The 18,685-nt window shown below is 50.1% G+C and overlaps 1 protein-coding gene across 18 annotated transcripts in view; it reads left to right on the top strand.

Moving 5' to 3' along the window:
* Positions 1-18,685, top strand: part of PLEKHA6 (pleckstrin homology domain containing A6) — a 142,932-nt gene that overhangs the window by 76,895 nt on the left and 47,352 nt on the right. For 4 of the 18 annotated variants that reach the window (XM_069545204.1, XM_069545201.1, XM_069545203.1 and 1 more), the window contains exon 1: positions 6,665-6,905. The exons of 13 other annotated variants lie outside the window; for them this stretch is intronic. Coding sequence is in view for 1 of the 5 variants with exons in the window: in XM_069545196.1 (XP_069401297.1) it covers positions 17,900-17,931 (32 nt within the window). In the remaining 4 variants the exon portion in view is untranslated. Of the gene's footprint in view, positions 1-6,664; positions 6,906-16,453; positions 17,932-18,685 lie in introns of those variants that run through there. One more of the 18 variants, XM_069545196.1, reaches the window with a different exon arrangement.

Here is an 18,685-nt window from a genome sequence, read left to right as displayed (position 1 = left end):
ACAACTCCTCCAGCCCAGGGATGTGGCCCCGAGATTGACTTGCTGTTTAACTTCCGAGTGTGACATGACATAGAAAAACAAGATCCCCTCCTCGTCTAGAGCACGATAGGACCGGCCTCCCTCCTCTCTGAGATTCTTAGGTGTCGATTTTGCTGGCTCCTGAGGGTAAGGGGTCTGCCTCAGATGATTACAAGTGGTCTGAGGTGGGTGAGGGCTTCAAGGCATTCTTAACTAGGTTGAGAATATTCAAAATACTATCTTGATGGATAACTTCTTTAGGAGCAGTTGTTAAGCATTTGTCTTCATGTGTCAAAGTACTGAGGGGTTTTATAGTCAGAAATTAGGCCATCTTCCTATGAGCGAATGATCTGAGGCAGGGGCAGATAGTAATGATTTCTGGCATTTATTGAAACATTGCGAGGTCTGGGTCTCTCAAATTCTCTGCTTGTATAATCTCATTTAATCCTATGACAAACCCTTGAGGTAGCAGTTTATATTATCCCTGTTTGCAGATGGGGAGATGAAAGCACAGAAAGGTTGTCACTCACTCAGAGCCCTTAGGTAATAACCGGTGCTGTCAGATTGGAATTGGGGCGGTCTGACTTTAGAGCCAAAAATCCCTTGGCCAATGCAGATTCAACTCCGCAAAAATAAACTAAAGGGTTAGTTTGTAGGATGATGCATGAGAAGGGAATTTCAAGTTGCACAACAAACTGGAGTGGGAAAAGAGCTGGCTTTGGGCTGTGTCCCGGGCCCTCACCCTGGCTTTCCCGTTTCCAGGCCGCCTAGAGCTGATTCCCTGGTGGCTCAGCTTCCTCCTCTGCAAGTGCCAGGCAGTGGTGCCTGCCTCAGGAGGCTGAGCAGAGGACGTGCTAGTTTCACGGCCTGGGTCAGTGTTAATTTCCTCTCTTTTCAGTGCCAGTTGTCAAGTCTTCCTGGAGCGAGTGAGCAGTGATTTGAGAATTCAAGGTTAATTCTTCTTTTGAGAAGCAAATGTCTAACCAGCCCTCCAACACCTGATCTTCTGCACAAAACTTCCGGCCATTACCATTTCCTATTGGTCCCTGCTGGGACTGCCTGGAATTGGAGGAAAGACAGGCTGGATAGAGAGGGGTGTTTGGCTTAATGTAGCTCTCCGGCCGCCGTCACCCTCTGACCCTTATCACTTTATTTTTTCCTTTTAAAAACAAGGACATTCTCTTACATAAACCCAGTACAGTGAGCAAATTCAGGAAACAACATTGATACATTACTATTATCTAGTAGACAGGCCGTATTCAGTTTCACCAGTTGCCCTAATAATGTCATTGGGATCTAATCCAGGAGCATGTCTCTGCTCCTCTTTAATCTGGAATAATTCCTCAGCCTTTCTTTGTTTTTTTTCATGCACTGAGGTTTTTTGAGGAGTGCAGACCTCTCCCTGGTCCTTTCCGGGCCTTGTCCAGTCTCCCTATCTCTCTCCCAGTCTCTCCAGTCTCATCCCTGAGCAGGGCTGAGTAGGGTAAGGTGGTTGAGGCAGTCTCCTTAGGCACAGCATTTAAGAGGCTGCCAGAAAACTCAGTAATCAAGGTAAATAGCATTTATTGCAATATTAGAAGAAATCAAAATCAGTGCGAAAATTTCATGAAGGACAAAATATCAACATTTTCAGTAACAACAAAATCAGTAACAGTGCTACTCTAAGCCGTGTTGGAGCCTCAGGCGAATTGGAAATTGTGTACTACTAATCTGGTCTATGGGGTCGCACAGGGTCGGACACGACTGAAGCGACTTAGCAGCAGCAATCTGGTCTTTATTTAAAATACTTCATGTATTATGGATTTTTTGCACTAATTTTTATTCCAAAATACTGTATAAAACTTTTATCAAACTTGATCACTGAGGTTTTAGATGCCTCTTACGTTTTGCACCTTGCAGTGTGGATTTCTGCCCTCCCATCACCCTGTCCTCAAAACAAGGGAGAGAGGAGGGGGGCTCCCAGTCCCGGCAGAGCAGGGGGGGCAGAAGAAGAGGGAAAGGAGGCGCAGGGCCTGGAGCCCTCTAACAGCTTCCAGCTGCTTCTGCATCCACCAGACTTCCCGGCTTGGGAGTGGTGTTGGGTTGGTTTCCCCTCCTCTCTCATCGGATACGTGGTCTGATTAGGCCCTCAGATCCCCTCATCTCCCCCAGTCTAGCCTGTCTTAGTGCTGCGTGCTTCCCCTTGGTTGAGCTGATTATGACCGGAGACCTGCCCTGTTTTCCCCATCCTGGGGTCCCTTCCGGTCTACCACTTGTGCTCTGCGAGAGTGTCTGCTCAGCGTGGGGCGAGCACCCCGGTGCTGGGAGCCGAGCCAGGGCTGAGGGACGGGCGGGGTGCCCCCAGGCTGCGGGCAGACCACAGTTAGCAGGAAGAGCTCCACGCTGAGGGTAAGGGACTCTGTAGGAGGTGGGTGGTCTTAGTCAAGACCTTTACTTCTGTGAGCCTCAGGCTTTCTGTTTGTATGTTTTTTTTGTAAAATGAGAGTGTTAATATTTTTCTGCCTACCTTATAGAACCATTAAAAAATCAAGTGAGATGATAAGGAGAGGACTTTGTGAACAGGGTTTTATTTGATATTTTCCCTTCTGTCATAAAACAAACAATTATTTTTATAAAGATGATCTTCAGGTCTGCCGCATTATTTGACCTAAATCCAGGAGAGAGGTCCAGGCTGATTCAAGGCCACGTCCGTACCTGTCTTTAACCAGCCGACTAAAGCTGGTCACTAGGGAAGCTGGAATCCCCACCCCACCCCGCCACACCCCTACCTGCCCAGATCCATCACAGCATAAAACACAGTGGATGAGGCCCAGGGATAGGTGTTTTTTTTTTTAATGTCTCATCTGAAGACTTTTCTTTTTTTTTTTTTTTTATCTTTATAGAGGTACAATTGACTTATGATAACTGTTGAAGGGGTAAAATTTGATGAATTTTTTTGAAACTGTAGCTACAATTAGGACAGTACACCTGTAGCTGCTGCTGCTGCTGCTGCTAAATCGCTTCAGTCGTGTCTGACTCTTAGTGGCCCCATGGACCACAGCCTGCCAGGCTCCTCCGTCCATGGGATTTTCCAGGCAAGAGTACTGGTGTGGGTTGCCATTGCCTTCTCAGACAATGTATCTATCACTCCCCAAAGTCTCTTCCTGCCTTTTTGAAAACCCTCTGTCTACCTCATCCCCATACAACTGCTGATTTGCTTTCTGCCATTATAAATTAGTTTACCTTTGTAAGGGTTTTATATAATGGAACCATAAAGTATACATTTTTTATTTGGGGGAAGGGAGTTTGGCTTCTTTCACTCAACACGATTATTTTCAGATGCATCTATGTTGTTATGTATATCAATAATTCATTTCTTTTTATTGTTGAGTCATGTTCCATTGTATGGATGGTATACATATTGTATTCTCCTGTTCGTGGACATTTGAGTTTCTTGCAGTTTGGGGCTCTTACAAACAAACTTCTATGAACATTTATTTGTGTTCAAATCTTTGTGTGGACATATATTTTCATTTCTTTTGGATAAATGCCTAGGAATCAATGTATGTTAAACTGCATGGAAAAGTTTGTCAGTTTCTTAAAAAGATAAACAAAGTGGAAGTACCATTTACAGCCTTATCAGCAGGGTATGACTTTCAGTTCATTTACATTTTTGTCAACATTTGGTATGATTAGTCTTAATTTTAGCAGTTCTGGTGGGTGTATGTAGTGTTAGCTCATTGTGGATTCAATTTGCATTTCCCTAATGACTAATGATGCTGGAGGGATTGGGGGCACGAGGAGAAGGACAACAGAGGCTGAGATGGCTGGGTGGCATCACGGACTCGATGGGCGTGAGTCTGAGTGAACTCCGGGAGTTGGTGATGGACAGGGAGGCCTGGCGTGCTGCGATTCATGGGGTCGCAAAGAGTCGGACAGGACTGGGCGAGTGAACTGAATTGAACTGAGTGACTAATGATGTTGAGCCGGTTTTCCTGTACTTTATTTAACATAGTGTATCCTCTTTGGTGTAGTGTCTGTCTAAATCTTCTGCACATTAATGGACTTCCCTGGTAGCTCAGCTGGTAAAGAATCCGCCTGCAGTGCAGGAGACCGGTTCGATTTCCGGGTCAGGAAAACCCCCTGGAGAAGGGATAGGCTACCCACTCCAGTATTCTGGCCTGGAGAATTCCCGTGGGGTCGTGAAGAGTGGGACGGGACTGAGTGCCTTTCACTTTCGCGTTGCTGTCTTGATATTTAGTTGTAAGAGTTCTTTATATATTCCAGATGAAAGTCTTATGTCGCATGTTTTGCGAATATTTTCTCTAGTTTATGGCTTACCCTTTTATTTTTGTAACAACATGTTTTGAAAAGTAAAGCCTTTTGTTTCAATGAAGTTTGATTTCTTGATGTTTTGTTTAAAACTGGTGCATCTTATGTCTTATTTAAGAAATTTGCCAAACCAAAAGCCACTTAGGAGTTTTTCCTATGTTTTCTTCTAGAAATCTTATAGTTTAAGCTTTTCATTTTAGGCCCTGGTCCATTTTAAGTTAATTTTTAATGGTAAAGTCGAGGCATTTTGTTTTCGCTTTCGGTATATGGACCTCTAGATTTTCTAAAAGACTGTCATTCCCCCATTGAATTGCCCTTATGCTTCTGCAGAAAACCAGCTGACCATATATGAATGGGTTTATTCCTAGACTCTATTCCGTTCAGCTTATCTGTACATGCGTCTTTATGCAGATACCACATTGTCTTGACTACTGTAGATTCTAACCTTGAACTCAGATAATCTAAGACTTCTAACTTCATTCTTCTTTCTGTAACTTTTGGGGGTTATTTTAGGTCCTTTTAATTTCTGTATGAATTTCAGAGCACCTGTATCAATTTTTACGATAACCTATTGGGATTGTATTGACTCTATAGGAAAATTAGTGGAGAATTGATATTCTAACAATGTTTAATTTTCTTTTCCATACAAACAGTGTATCTGCCTTTTATTTGGATTTTATTTAATTTTTCTCAGTAGTATTTTACAGTTTTTGGTATATAGGTCTTGCACATCTGTTGGCAAATTTATTCCTAAACATTTCATATTTTTTACCCTGTTGTATGTAGTATTTTTAAAATTTCAATTTTTCGCTGCTACTAGTATATGGAAATAGAACTGATTTTTCTATGTTGACTTTATATCCTGAGCCCCCGTCCCCCTTTAAAACTCAGTTTCACAGAGTGGGAACCTTTAAATACTGAGATGCGGGGCTTTTACATGCTATGATAAGCATCTACAACACAGGCGCAAGCGCCAGCATCCGTTCCCGTTCTAAGCTGGTCGCACTCTAGCAGTCCTGCAGCCGGCTGTGGCTCTAAAGGACGTGAGCGGGGAGCGGCTGGTGAACCTGACTCTATAGGCAGCGCGACACCAGGTTTCCGGGAGTGTTCCTGAGAGTGGACGCGGCAGGCTGGGAATGCTCGCAGCCCCTTTAAGAGACCAGGGCCAACCCGCCATCAGGCGGCTGGGAAGGCAGCCCAGGAGATAAGAAGGGGCCCCCCCGGTAGATTTAAGCCGGGGCCTTGAGCCACAGCGACTGGACTACTGACAGACGAGAACAGAGGGTGGTGAGAGGAGATGGAGCCACTAGACCCAGGCTGGTACGAGCTGGAGCAGCACCACCCACTGGGGCCAGAAAGAAGAAGGGGGTATTAACTGTGGCCGTGCAGAGAGAGGGCGCTGGCGCTCTCCAGCATAGCCTATCATGTTTATGGTTGTGGTCTAAAAGCCCTGCTAGACTGCTTCAAGGCTTTATATGTAGTAGCAGTTCAATAAATACATTTATTGAGCCCTATATGCTATGCTCCCTCTGCTGATGTCCTTATGCTACAGCATACAGTGAGATCCTCGTTTATAGGGTTTGGAGACTACCTGGTTTCTTGCTCAAACTAGAAAAATTCTGGCAAGGATTTACTCTGAAAAGCCCGGAGCTGCTCATTTGCACATATCTGCATAGATTTGCATAAGCCCTACATGTAGATACTTTCATGCTGGATTTATGTTTTCAAAGGGAAAGAGAGGTACTTTGTCTCTGCTCATTCCTGCTCACCTTTCTTTTGCATCCACCAAAGATGCAAAAATGATTTCTGCAACTCTGAAAGATTAAAGAAGATTACCTGTGCCCCACAGTTTGTGTAGATACAACCAGTCTTTCGCCTGTCAAGTTATTTTCCTTTCTCATTTCTGTAACAGTTCCTAGCTCCAAACTCCTGGGTGAGTCAGAGAATCATTAAGGCAAAAAAACCCTCTAGCTCAACAGCCAGGAGCTGAAATTGCCTAGAAGCCTTCCAGGCTTCCACCCTGTACCTGGACAGGGAGGCTAGAGGCACTTAGCTGACCTGAAGCCCGCCTTCCCACTGTTTCCTGGCCCAGGGCTAGGCATGTTAGGACTACCTTTGTCTGTTCTGTCTCCTCCAGGAATAAATAAAAATATCATCCCCTCCCCCCTGATCCTGCTCCTCTATTGGCCTGCTAGGCAAATATTTCATAATGTGGGCTCATCCAATTGGGCATCGTGCCAGGACCAAGCGCCTCAGGTTGCCAGTGTGCTCCAATCAGGCAGGGCAGCCTGGGTGGGACTAGAGGGCTCCTGCTCTCCACATGGGAGGCAGCGGCATTACTCAGGTGGATGGCATCAAGGCAGGAGTTCCTGCTTTCTCGGAGCTGGGAAGAGGGGACGGGGCTGTCCATCAGCCAGCTGGAGGCGGCCAGCACTGAAGGGGTTAAAGCCAGTCAGCATGTGTGGCTGTTAATGATTGCTACCCACCAGGGCCTGATGAGTGTTAAAGAGAGCCTTTTCCCTATTCTGATTGTGAAAGGAGTCAGAGAGAGCAGAGGGCATCGCAGAGACGAGCTGGTGAGTGGTCCTCTGTCTCGCTGTCTGTTTGTCTGGGAGGCTCTGGAGCAAGTAAGGGAGCTCCAGTATTCCCATACCATCAGCTGGAGTGGGCTTTGTTACAGCTGGGTGCACATTCTCAGTGTGGGGCCAGATTTCAGTATCACCCCTATTTATTAGAAGGAAATCTTCAGGGTTCTCTTGGTCCAAGAGGGTGAACCCCTTGGCAGAGATGCCAGAAATACAAGTCATTGTCTGCCCCGCTGCAGAGACAATGGTTTTGTGTGTCCCTCTGCACGCAGAGCTGGAGCCCGGCTCCCCCCGCTCCCTGAGCCATTGTCTCCAGAGCCGGGGACTCAGGAGCTCTGGGCAGAAGTGCCATCGGCCTCCTCGCAGCCAGTTCCTGGGCCCAGCACTGAAGGAAGGCGGCGAGGGCTCAGCCAGAGGAAACTGGCATAGCTGGGTCCTGCCTTTTATCCCTTTTACCACACGTCAAGTATGGAGAGGTGGGCGGCAGGATCAAGGAGGGGGTGCGGAATAGAGAGTTGGCGTGGGACTCAACTCCTCAGAAGACAAAGTTTGTCATTTGGGAGCAACAGAAATCCAGGAAGAGAGAGAGCCAGTCTTCTGGGTTTAGATACCCCTTTCCCCAAACTGCCAACTCAGGACCCTCATTCCTTCTAAATATTGGGCTCTTTGACCGAGGCACCTTCTCACGTCAGGTCAGACTTCTGCAGACAGTGTGGACAAGAGTTTCTTGGCTTTGTCGGTGGAGTGCTAAGACGGACTTGTCTCAGCTGATGGTGTGTGTGTGTGTGTGTGTGTGTGTGTGTGTGTGTGTGTGTACTCTTGCGTGTACAAAAAATGAAAGCCTGATTTGTCTCCAGAGCAGAAATGTTGACTTTACCCCCCTCGTAGCCAGAAGCCCTTTTGTCCCCTGCCTCTTTCTTGGGAGGAAAAAGGTTCGATGACATAATGGTAATGGTAGGCGGCCCTGGAGGGGTCTGTCGGGTAGGAACAGAGGGCTCCCTGTGCCGGTCCTGAAGGCAGGTTTGAAAGATAAGGCAAGTCCAACCCTCTGGCTTTCAGCTGTGGTGCTTCCTCCAGCTAAGCTGCCCACAGGCAAACAGAGACCAGGCAGGAGAAGGGGCGGTGCCAGCTACCAGCCCCGGCGGGCAGGAGCGGAAGCAGCCGTGTTTCTGGGCATGCAAGCCAAGAAAGAGGGGAAAGTAGGAACTGGGAGAGGAGCTGCCCCTTCTGGTGTTCTTTCTGCCTTGTGCTAAGAGTTAGCCACAAGGATGACTAGCCGCCCTCCATCCTCGAACTTCCAGAGGCACCACAGAGCAATCGGTGTTCCCAGGCAGGGCAGTCTTCATGGACACAACCTGGTATGGCCCTGGATCCCCAGAAGGGCTTGGTTTAATGCTCTCCTGTCACCATCCTGAACTTCATAATTTTTGAGCAAGGAGCTCTGCCTTTTATTTTGCTCTGTGTGTGTGAGAAGTTGCTCAATCATGTCCGACTCTTTGCGGCCCCGTGGACTGTAGCCCGCCAGTCTCCTCTGTCCATGGGATTCTCCAGGCAAGAATACAGGAGTGGGATGCCATTTCCTTCTCCAGGGGATCTTCCCCACCCAGGGATCGAACCCGGGTCTCCTGCATCGCAGGCAGGTGCTTTATCCTCTGGGCCACCAGGGAAGCCTTATTTTGCTCTGAGGCCCTCGAATTATGTAGCTGCACTATTCCCAGACCAGCCACAAGGAGCAGCATCACGTGCTCCAGAAGGTGTTCAAGGGATGGTGTTCACGTGCTCCAGAAGGCTCAGGCAGACTCACCTGTTACTCAGGTGTCCCTTACCAAGCCTGCCTTCCGTCCTGACCAGGACCAAGCCCAGCATCCCTTTTGTCGTCTCCAAAGCACGTGTGTCTTGTCTCAGCATCCCCACCGAGGCCTCCTTCAAGGCTACTGCATGGCAGGGAGACAGGCAGGGGCCCGCAGTGTCCCTCCCCAGGTTCCCTCATCCACTTTCCTTTCTTTCCAAGCTCCTCTGTCCCTTGTCTGGGCTCCAGGCAGGGTCTGGGCCTGGGAACACCTCTCCCATTCCTCTGAGGCCTTCTCCCATCCCTGCTCTAAGCCAGTTATCAATGGACACACTCTGGCACCTGCTTCGGGTGCTGTTTGTTTAAGAACAGACTGTACCCCTGGGATTAGCATAGGTTCCAGGCTGGGTGGGGACAGGAAGGTGCAAGGGAAGGAAGACCCTGAGCCTGCTGTCTTCCCTGCAGTTCCTTTCCCTCTCTTCGGCCCTGTGGAGGCAGGACCAGGCAGACCCTGCAGGCCAGCTGTCCCGTCTTCCCCCTCCAGCCTCACCAGCAGCTGGCGAACCCAAGAAGGAGAAGGAGGCAGGAAGGAGGGCTGTTTCTTGCTCTTTTCCCTTTGCCAACTGCTGTGATCCTCTTTGTAACTTTTCTCAATTGCCTCTCCCAGGGCCTAGCCCACTGGGGCTGTTAGTAACAATATTTTCAAACCCTGGAGGAGTCTTAGTGCATCTATTTTAAAATGATAGATATCCACGTTAATTCTGATTGGACTTTCAGATGTATCCTTTGATTTTAGATGTTTAACTTTTTTGCTATCATTGTTGGGAACAGGTTTCCTTTTCCTTTTTTCCTTAGCTTGGGGCTAGAAGAGAACCTACATTCCCCTGAGGACACTGAGCCCACATCAGCTGGTGGAAGCACAAGCTGGTTTGGAGTTATGTGTTTTATAGAATCCAAATTTATTAGAACTGGAAGATGGCTTAAAGAACATCTAGCCCAGTGCTGTCCAACAGAATATCCACCGGGGTAGAACATGCTTCGACTTTCCTGTGCAATTTGGTGGCCTCTAGCTGTGGTGGCTCTCAAGCCCCAGCAGACTGTGGCTAGCACGACTGAGGAACTGAAGCTTTAATTTTATTTAATTTTCATTAGTGAGAATGTAAATAGCCGCATATGACTAGTGGCTACTAAAATGGATGGGGTAGTGCTCTTTGTTTTATTTTATTCTTTTATTTTATTAATGTTTATAACAGCAGTCACTGACTGAGCAACTGATACGCGCCAAGCGTTCTCCTGGGTGCTTTAGATATGTGATCTTGTTTAATCTTCCGAGGGCTTCCCAAGTAGCTCAGGTGGTGAGAAATCTACTGACAATGCAGGAGACCCGGGTTTGATCCCTGGGGAAGGGCATGGCTCCCCACTCCAGTATTCTTGCCTAGAGAATCCCATGGACAGAGAGCCTGGTAGACTACAGTCCATGGGGTCGCAAAGAGTCGGACACGACTGAGCGACTAACACTTTTGCTTTAGTTCTCTGAGCAATTCGGTTTCATTCCATGTTCCAGATGAGGAAACTGAGATCCAGAAAAGTCGAGATGTCAGTATGGGTCAGCTACAGTCACGCGCCTGCCACTCTTTGTCCTTAACTGACAAGTGTCTCCAAAAGTTCTCTTAAGTTCTTTCCCTCCCAGGTCTCACTTTCTCTTTCTGGGATGTCAGGGGAGCTCACGGTGATTTTTCTCAGCACACAGAGGTGGAGAGAGCAATGACTCTCTCCAGGCACAGCCATTGTGTGCTGGCTGGTTCCCCTGGTGGCCCTTGTCCCCAAGCTCCCCTTGTATCTTTTCTGCAGCAGACAGCAATCTGGGAGAGCCCCTGTCTTCCAAGCCCTGAGCCAGTTCCCCGCGTCCATGGGAAGTTCCAGGTGCTCAGAGTTTCCCACAATCCATCTGTGTCCGAGGTGCTCAGAGTTTCCCACAATCCATCTGTGTCCCTGCTGTTCCGCTTCAGGAGAGCCAAGCAGCTGAGCCCTCCCGGCCGGCGAGTGAGGAGTGGTGTTCACACTGGGGCTTTGCTCCCGGCTCACCTGCCTTTGCATCTGCACCACGTGCAGCCCTGTGAGGTGGGGACCTCCTTCCTCCCAGAGCAGTTGGCCTCGGCCCTGCCTTCCCGCGCCCATTGATTTACTGCTCTCTTCTCCACCAGACGAAGCTCTGCTCAGCAGACTCTTAGCAGAGCCTGGCTGGCTGGTCAGAAGGGAGAAGGGAGAGGCCCCGGAGCAGATAGAGCCCGTCTGTCAGATCCCCTGGGGAGAGGCTTCATGGCCGAGCTCTCCTGCCTCACTCCCAGTTCAGCCTCCCGGAGCAGAGCAGCATGCCCCATCCTCCTGCCGTGGGCAGACCGCTGGCCACAGATCTGGCCAGACGGATCACAGCCACCACATCAGACAAATCTCAGCCACCCCCCCACACAGCCGTCCACTTCCCGGGTGTGAGGTGCCGGCCAGGCACAGGGGCACAGAAGGCCCAGGCTGTGAGCGGTTTGTGTGCGGCTGCCCCTGCACACCTCTGCACTAGCCAGGTGTTGAGGGACTCACGTTTTTGGGCACCTCCCACCCCACGACTCACGTCGCCTGTGGCCCTCGGGGGTTCGCAGTGAGGGGGTGTGACCTTCATCGCTGCCTTCTTGCTGCGGGCCTTGCGGAGCCAGAGTCCTTCTCCCGAATCGCGAGCCTGTCTCCCTCTTCTGGAGGTGAGGAACTCAGGCTGGAGACGTGGCGGGGACTGGGGAAAACCAAGGAGATACGAACTTTGTCTTGTTACTGTGAGTGAGTGAGGGAAAGTTGCTCAGTCATGTCTGACTCTTTGTGGCCCCACGGACTATATAGTCTGTGGAATTCTCCAGGCCAGAATACTGGAGTGGGTAGCCTTTCCCTGCTCCAGGGGATCTTCCCAACCCAGGGATCGAACCCAGGTCTCCCGCATTGCAGGCGAATTCTTTACCAGCTGAGCCACAGGGAAGCCCCTTGTTACTATAGCTGAGGCAATGAATCTCAGCTCCCCTGACTTGTGTGGGCCTTGCCTTGCTCGCAGGCCAAGGACCAGAGACCACGTGAGTTTAATGTTTTCCTTGTGTTCACCCCTTCAGAGCATCATCACCTTTATGCCTCTGCTGTCTAGTCTGGTAGGATATTTAAGCCCAGCAGAGTGGAGCGCTAAACAGGCCACCACTCATTACTACTGTTTCATTCTTAAAATGAGGAAACTGAGGCACAAAGCAGCTTGACCCTTGCAGATTGCTGGGTTGGGAACCAAGAAGGCATTTATAGCTTTTCAGGGTGTGGAAGGAGGGGGCTAGCCCAGCTGCGTTACTCTCTAAACACTCACTTGGTACCCGTCTTTCCCTCAGGGTGGGTGGGGTGACTGCTGTCTGCGGGATGCCAGTACCAAAGCTGCCAAACTAGGAAGGGGGAGGCCTGGAAATGGACAGCTGGGCTGCCTCAGTGTCTGGAGAGTAGGGCTCAGCTTTGTTGGGCGAGGGGAGGTAATTAGTTACTACCCTGCTCGTTGCCTCTGGGGCCTCTTCCCCGTTGCTGACCGTAGGGGAAGCAGCTTAGAGGCTGAGAGGAGGGGACTGGAGTCCTTCCCCTCTGTTCTGTCTGGCTTGGTGGGGCCCCCAGGGGAGGTTGAGAGAGGGAAAGCGTGTACCCCTTTTTCGCCTTCTCTTCTCCCCTCAGCGGGATGGCCAGAAGCACAGGGCCAAGGAGTGCGAGGAGCCGGGGAGCCGGGTTGCCGCAGCTCTCTAAGCTGGGTCACGGTGTATGGAGGCAGAACGCCTCCCAACCTGCTTGAGACAGCTGCTTTTTTATTTCAGTCTTCTATTTTGTTATTTGTTAAAATTTATTTTTATTGAAGTGTAGTTGATTTGTAATGTTCATTCTGTTATACAGCAGCGTGATTTGGTTATACACACATTCTTTTTAAAAAAATATTGTTTTCTATTATGGTTTATCATAGGATTTTTTTTTTAATTGAAGGATAATTGCTTTACAGTGTTGTGCTAAGACAACTTCTGAGACCAGAATCATCGTTTTAATACCTGAAAGGGCTGTCAGTGTTCAGACAGTGAAGCAACAGTCATCCCAGGAATGACATTTAATAATTTATCAACCAGAAAGGACACAGGCCTGGAATCCTAGATGGCCCTAAGACACTTCTGGATCACACAGAGGCGGGGAGGGCCTGTTATGAAAGTACTGAGATTCTTCCGTATTCGAAGAGTAGCCCTTTACCAACTAGTGTGGAAGAGTCTCAGTATTTTAATAAATGGCATGGTTATGCTGAATATCCACCCTGTTTATTTTTCAGAAGACAGATGGAAGTCCGTAAAGTAAAATAATCAGTTTGAAGATAAGATAATGCAAGTTGAGACAGAAAATCAGCATGAAGATTCCCCATGAATTTCCCCTGAGTACTCCCCCTCTGCCAGACACACACACACCCACCCACTGAGACGCACCTTCACGCACTCACACACACACAGCAAAGCTGTGTGCTCAGTCGTGTCTGATTCTTTGTGACCCTGTGGACTGTAGCCCACCAGGCTCCTCTGACCAGGGATTATCTCAGCCAGAGTGCTGGAGCGGGCTGGCATTTCCTCCTTCAAGGGAGACATGCACATAGTGAAGCATTACCCTGCCTCAAGGGCACACGAGGCTCTCCTACCCGTGCCTGCAGTCGTAGGCTTTCCTGCCTCCTATTCTTGAAATAAAAGCAATGTCCAGGCCCATGTGATGATACAGGAGAGACCACGGAAGGACATCCATATAGGATGGCAGGGAGGAAGCCTGGATCTGGAGCCCTGATTTGTGACTTCCATCCCTTGGCTACTGAGCCAGCTTTTCTGCTTGCTACCTGAGCTCGGGGCCAAGCTCAGGTCAAAATTGCCCCAGTGCTCCATGTCTGATCATGACAGGGGAGGAAAGGTGTTCTGACTCTTTGGGGCAGTGATGGGGCTGTGAGGACAGGCGGAGTTAAGTGGGAGAGAGCAAGCCCGGGTCTTCCGTCCTCGCTACTTCCTGCAGCCCTGTAGCCAGCTTTTTTTATGTTCCGAGCTTACTTGGGGAAGACACTCTCATCTTGCCATTTTGGAAATGACTGTGCACAGGAGGAAGACTGGAGTGAAGGCAGGGAGGACAGAGAACAAGCGCAAACACCGGGCTGACAGCCGTGTCCCCCGAGACCGCACGGCTGGTGTTTTGATCTGTTGGCAGCATTTCGAAAAGACCCAGTGTCTCGTGAAGGTGCCTTTCCCCCTTGCAATACCTCCAGGTCTGACCCCCTTCGGCCTCCTCTTCGTATGGCTGCAGTAGGCGGGAGAGCAGTGGGGCTTGGGTGGGGAGAACTTGGCTAGGGAAGTGTACTTTTCCCTAGGAATGACGGGGGTGGGTGGGAGGGGGGGGCCTCAGGAATCAGGCATCAGCATTGCTGGGAATGTGAACCAAGCTGGTTTTCAGTTGGGACAGAAAAGTGGAGCACACGCAGCCCCTTGAAATGACGATGACGTCCAGCGGGGAGGTGGAGAGCGGGAGCCCGGCCTTCGCTCCTCTGCGGGCTGCAGAAGTTGTCCTGTGTGTGGACCGCCTCAGCTTGGAATTTGCGAGCTGGGGGAAGAAGGAAGTGGGAGGGGTGGGCTGTGGCAGCCCTCCTCCCCGCTCACCTCGTAGTACTCTCTCCATCTAATGAGCTGTAAGGCCAAAAGCCAGAGCTTTGTTGGGATGGAAAAACCTGGCTGGCGCTCATTCTCGGGAGCTCTGGGGTTGCAGCAGCTTGGTGTTTTGCAAATAACCAAGAGGAGCCCGAGGTGGAAGGAGCTGAATGTATCTCTCTCGTTGTGTAGTATTTATCATGGTGGGAGCTGTCCATTGTGAGTGTGTGTGTGTGTGTGTGCATGTGTGTGTACACATGTGTGAACATTCATGTCTGCAAAGGGTCCTGAGCGTCCGGGTTGCTTTTGCTGCTGTTGACTGCATGGAGCCGGCTGTCATTCCAGGTCACTGTGGATTCTTAGGGAGCGGTTCGGAGGTCGGTCAGCATACGGTTACCTCCGTGGTGATGCTGTGACTAGCGCCTGCGCTCAGAGGCTGCAGGTGTCTCTTGAACTGTAAAAAAGCCCAAACTAGATGAAGGGACAGTGCTTAGGAAAGGGAGAGGCCCTATCTCTTTTCTTTGTAATTTATTGGTTTGGGCACTTCTGGAATGCCAGTCCCTGCTATGTTCACAACCGTCTTAAGCCCGAGACTGGTTTTCATGTTCTAGCTCCAAAACTTAGCATATATCTTGATTTGTTTTTAAGCAGAATAATATAGCCATTCTGTGCTATATATAAAATGTTTCACATTTTGAAAGTTTCTGGTTATTATTTCATAGAACTAGAAAGTACCTCCCTTGCCAGGGAAGCCCCTCTCGTGTTGGGCCTGGAAAGATCAGTCATTCCAGTTCTCTTTTCTGATGGCCGTTGGGACCGCCTTCGTAGGTACAGTGGGTAAGGGGACCACCTAGTGGGCAACTCAGGAGTTTAGGGATGCTCCTGCCCCCTTGACTGCTTGAGAGTCCCCCTTCCCTTGGGAGGAATTTGAGCAGTACATTTGGAGGTGGTGTCATAACCATTTGTCCTTGAGAATGGAGGGCTTTGATGTCCTAAAAGAAAGGGAAGAGGAGAGAAAAAAAAAAAAAAAAACAACTGATCATCACCTGTCTCTCTTTCCCTTTTTTAATAGTGTTCAGTACTTGGTAAGTTCCTCCTGGTGTCTAACCTAAGGAAAGCCTGTCATCTGTGTAGTTTAGTAGCAAAGGAAAAAGAAAAACTCCAGTCAGGTATTCTGTGTGCTCATGTAATCCTGAGGATTGCAGAGCTCTCACCAGACAGGGGGAACCCTTGGGCCTCTGTCCCTCCGCCTGCGCTATCTCCATGAGGCAGGAAAAGTCATTTAACTTGCAAAGTCAAGCAAAGGCTGTGGGAGGCCCCTGAGCTCAACTTGAAGGGAAAAGGGACATTTTTGCCTTCTAGTGGAAGAAACCTCACTTCTCAGTGCACCTCAACGCCTCCTCCTGTGCACATGAGCTTAATTTTCTTCCCATCCTAATGAAGATGGATCAAAGCCAAGCTATATAGTCAAGGGGGAGCCAGGCAGGGAAGCTGAGTGAAGGGGGTGAGGGGGCAGAAACGGAGCTGTTCTCATGGAGAGGAAGTAATTAATTTTAAGAGAGAGCAAAGATAAGGAAGCCCTTGGTAATAGAATGTCAAACTCCAAAGGCAGCTGGCTAAAAATTAAATCAGAGCGTAGGGAGTTTCTTTTGTTCATTCATTCATTCACTTATTCAGTCAACAAATATTTATCGGGACCTACTGTGCACAGGCAGAGATCCCAGGCAGGCACTGGGAGAGGGTCCAGCTCGCCATGACCACAGCAGGGCTCCAGGAACTGAATTAGGGACACGGAGAGGTGGATTTGCAAAGTGAAGCCATTTGTCATCAGGATAAAGCATTTGCAGAAGTACCGCTAAATGACTGAATATATGGACCTTTTGGATCTAGGATTAGTTGCTTAAATATCAGCCCCAGCTATATCCGACCAGCTTGTCTCATCACGGGTCAAATAATAATATTGTCTCTTCTACTCACTGATTGCATTGCTCTCTGACTGGGTTCTGTCTTCAAACCAAACAATTAGATTAGCTCCTCCCTTTCAGTGTCCGTTGGCGTCACAAAATTGCCGTAACAAGAGACTATGAAGCCAACAGAGTGCCTGGTGCTGCTGAAAGGAACCACCTTGGTCAGAAAAGACTCTGTCATCGGAAGATAAAAATGGAGCAATATCCAAAGCTAAAGGAACTAAGATTTGATACCAAAACAGAACGTCTCCAAACAAAAAAATATCTCGGCAGTGTAAGATAACGGTGGGTCTGGAGCATCCTCTACTGAAACCCTTCACAAACAGCCGAGGCACTCGCTGAGACTGACTGCAGAGCAGGCTTGCCTGGTGGCAGGGGCTTGGAAGAGATGACCGTCAGAGGGCCCTTGCACTTTAAGACATGGAGGACCTCAGGAAAAGAGGAGAGGTGACCGTCTTCAATCTCTGGAGAGTTCAGAGTAGCGAATGAGGATGCAGGCCTCCTTGCCCCAAGCAGATCTGACAGTCTCCAGCTGGGATTTATCATATTGCATCTGGGCAGATTTACAAAAATTAACACATGATGACCCCCGCTCTGAGCCCCATTTGCTACCCTCTTCCTCACAAGATTTGGGAAGAAGCTTTTCTGCCAGTTCACCCGAGCAAAGAAGTAAGTCCTCACCACCAGCTCTGGCTCCATGACACCCACGCCCACGCGCTTCACTTGCTCATCTGCTGGGCCACCCCAGTCGGAGGGTGAGTGACCTGGGCGACAGCCTGGGATGGTGTCTGGAGGGGTCGTGTAGGGGGACACCGTGGAGAAGCCTCATTCATTACGTTCCTGTCTGCACAGAAGAAGGCTGGGCAGGCTGAGAGCAGAGAGAGGAGACCCCGTCGGTCTCTGCTTCCAGCATCAGCATGGCACAACAGCCACACGTGAATCCCGAGCTTCATTTAACCCTGTGCCCACGGGCTCAGAAGGGTCTCTCTGAAGCGAGTGGATTTCACCCGAGGGCCTGTGTTCTGGGCCAGGAGATGGGGCAGCAGGGAGGGCTGGCATGGGTTTCTGCCATGCAGATGGGGATGCAGCCCCGGACTCCTCCACCCTCCCAGAGACTCCGTGTCCTTCGCGCCACGAGGTCAGACTGCTTAGGAGTGGAACACCTGCGCTGTGTGCCTGCTCCATCTCTCTGCGTTCGCTGTTTCTCCTTGGGGACCTGAGCTATCATCCCCGACTCACTCATCCTGCCCCCGGCGCTCTGCCCAGCAACATTCCGATTGAATGCTGGGAAGCCACAGGCCCCCCTAGGGCACCCGGGCACCCCTGCCACCCAGAGAGAGGCCCTCCCCCTCCCCGGTGCCGGAGCCGGAGGAGGGAACCAGCAGTGCCCGCTGCCACCACACGCTGGAGCCCGGCCGGCGCTGCGAGCGGGACCGGAGGACTCACTTCTCAGAGGGATGCTACGAGCGGGCTGGCTGCTGGGTCCTCTGAGGCTGCTGCACAGGGGCCAAAGCTGCCAACAAGATGCTGAAGTTTCGAGCCGATCGACGGGTCAGGTAGGGTTTCTGCAGCGGACTGTGAGCCAGGTGAAGTGAGAGCTGAGTTGGCGGGTCACTGGCTCTGGGGGTGTCACAGTGAGGGGCCCGCCCCGTGTGACCTGGAGATCAGAGTAGTTAGGTCAATGGTTGCTGCATTGCAGTGCTTGTGAAGGGGATGCTGTTTTGAAATTGGTAGCGCCGGGGTGCGGTGAGGACGTCATCTGTCGGGGTTGCTGGGTAGGAGAGTCTAGGGCAGGAAGAATTCAGTGTCCTTTGAAAGACTTGTGCCGGCTGACAGCAAACTCTGTGTGGCTTCAGGGTGTGTGTGTGTGTCTTTCCGTCTGTTCATCTGTACCGGTGCCTGCAGGAAAGATTCCAGCAGAGCTGTCACAGGGAATGTGTACAGCAGAGTGGGCCAAAGGCGATGACTTTGGGGAGAGTGTCGGGGGGTGGGTGATCTGAGCTGGGAAATGGCAGAGGCCTTGCTGCCTCAAGGATCTTGGCTGTTGCAGCCTGCTTGCCCCCCACCCCCTCCCCGGGGCAGAGCCAGGCATGCTGGTGACTAGAAACAGCTGCTCTCCCTTGCCGAGACCCTCTGTGGTTAAGTTGAGAGCATCCTTATAAACCTGGGACAAAGGGAGGAATAGAGTTTGCGAAACAGAAAGTGAGTTATCAGTGTGATTAGAGTTAGAACCCAGGCTAGACCCAGAGGGATGGTATGGGGAGGGAGGTGGGAGGGGGGGTTCAGGATTGGGAACATGTGTACACCCGT

The sequence above is a fragment of the Ovis canadensis genome, chromosome 12, assembly GCF_042477335.2.
Source record: "Ovis canadensis isolate MfBH-ARS-UI-01 breed Bighorn chromosome 12, ARS-UI_OviCan_v2, whole genome shotgun sequence".
Taxonomy (NCBI): Eukaryota; Metazoa; Chordata; class Mammalia; order Artiodactyla; family Bovidae; genus Ovis; species Ovis canadensis.
Note: the sequence above shows the minus strand (reverse complement) of the source record. Positions and strands in the feature narration are given on the sequence as shown.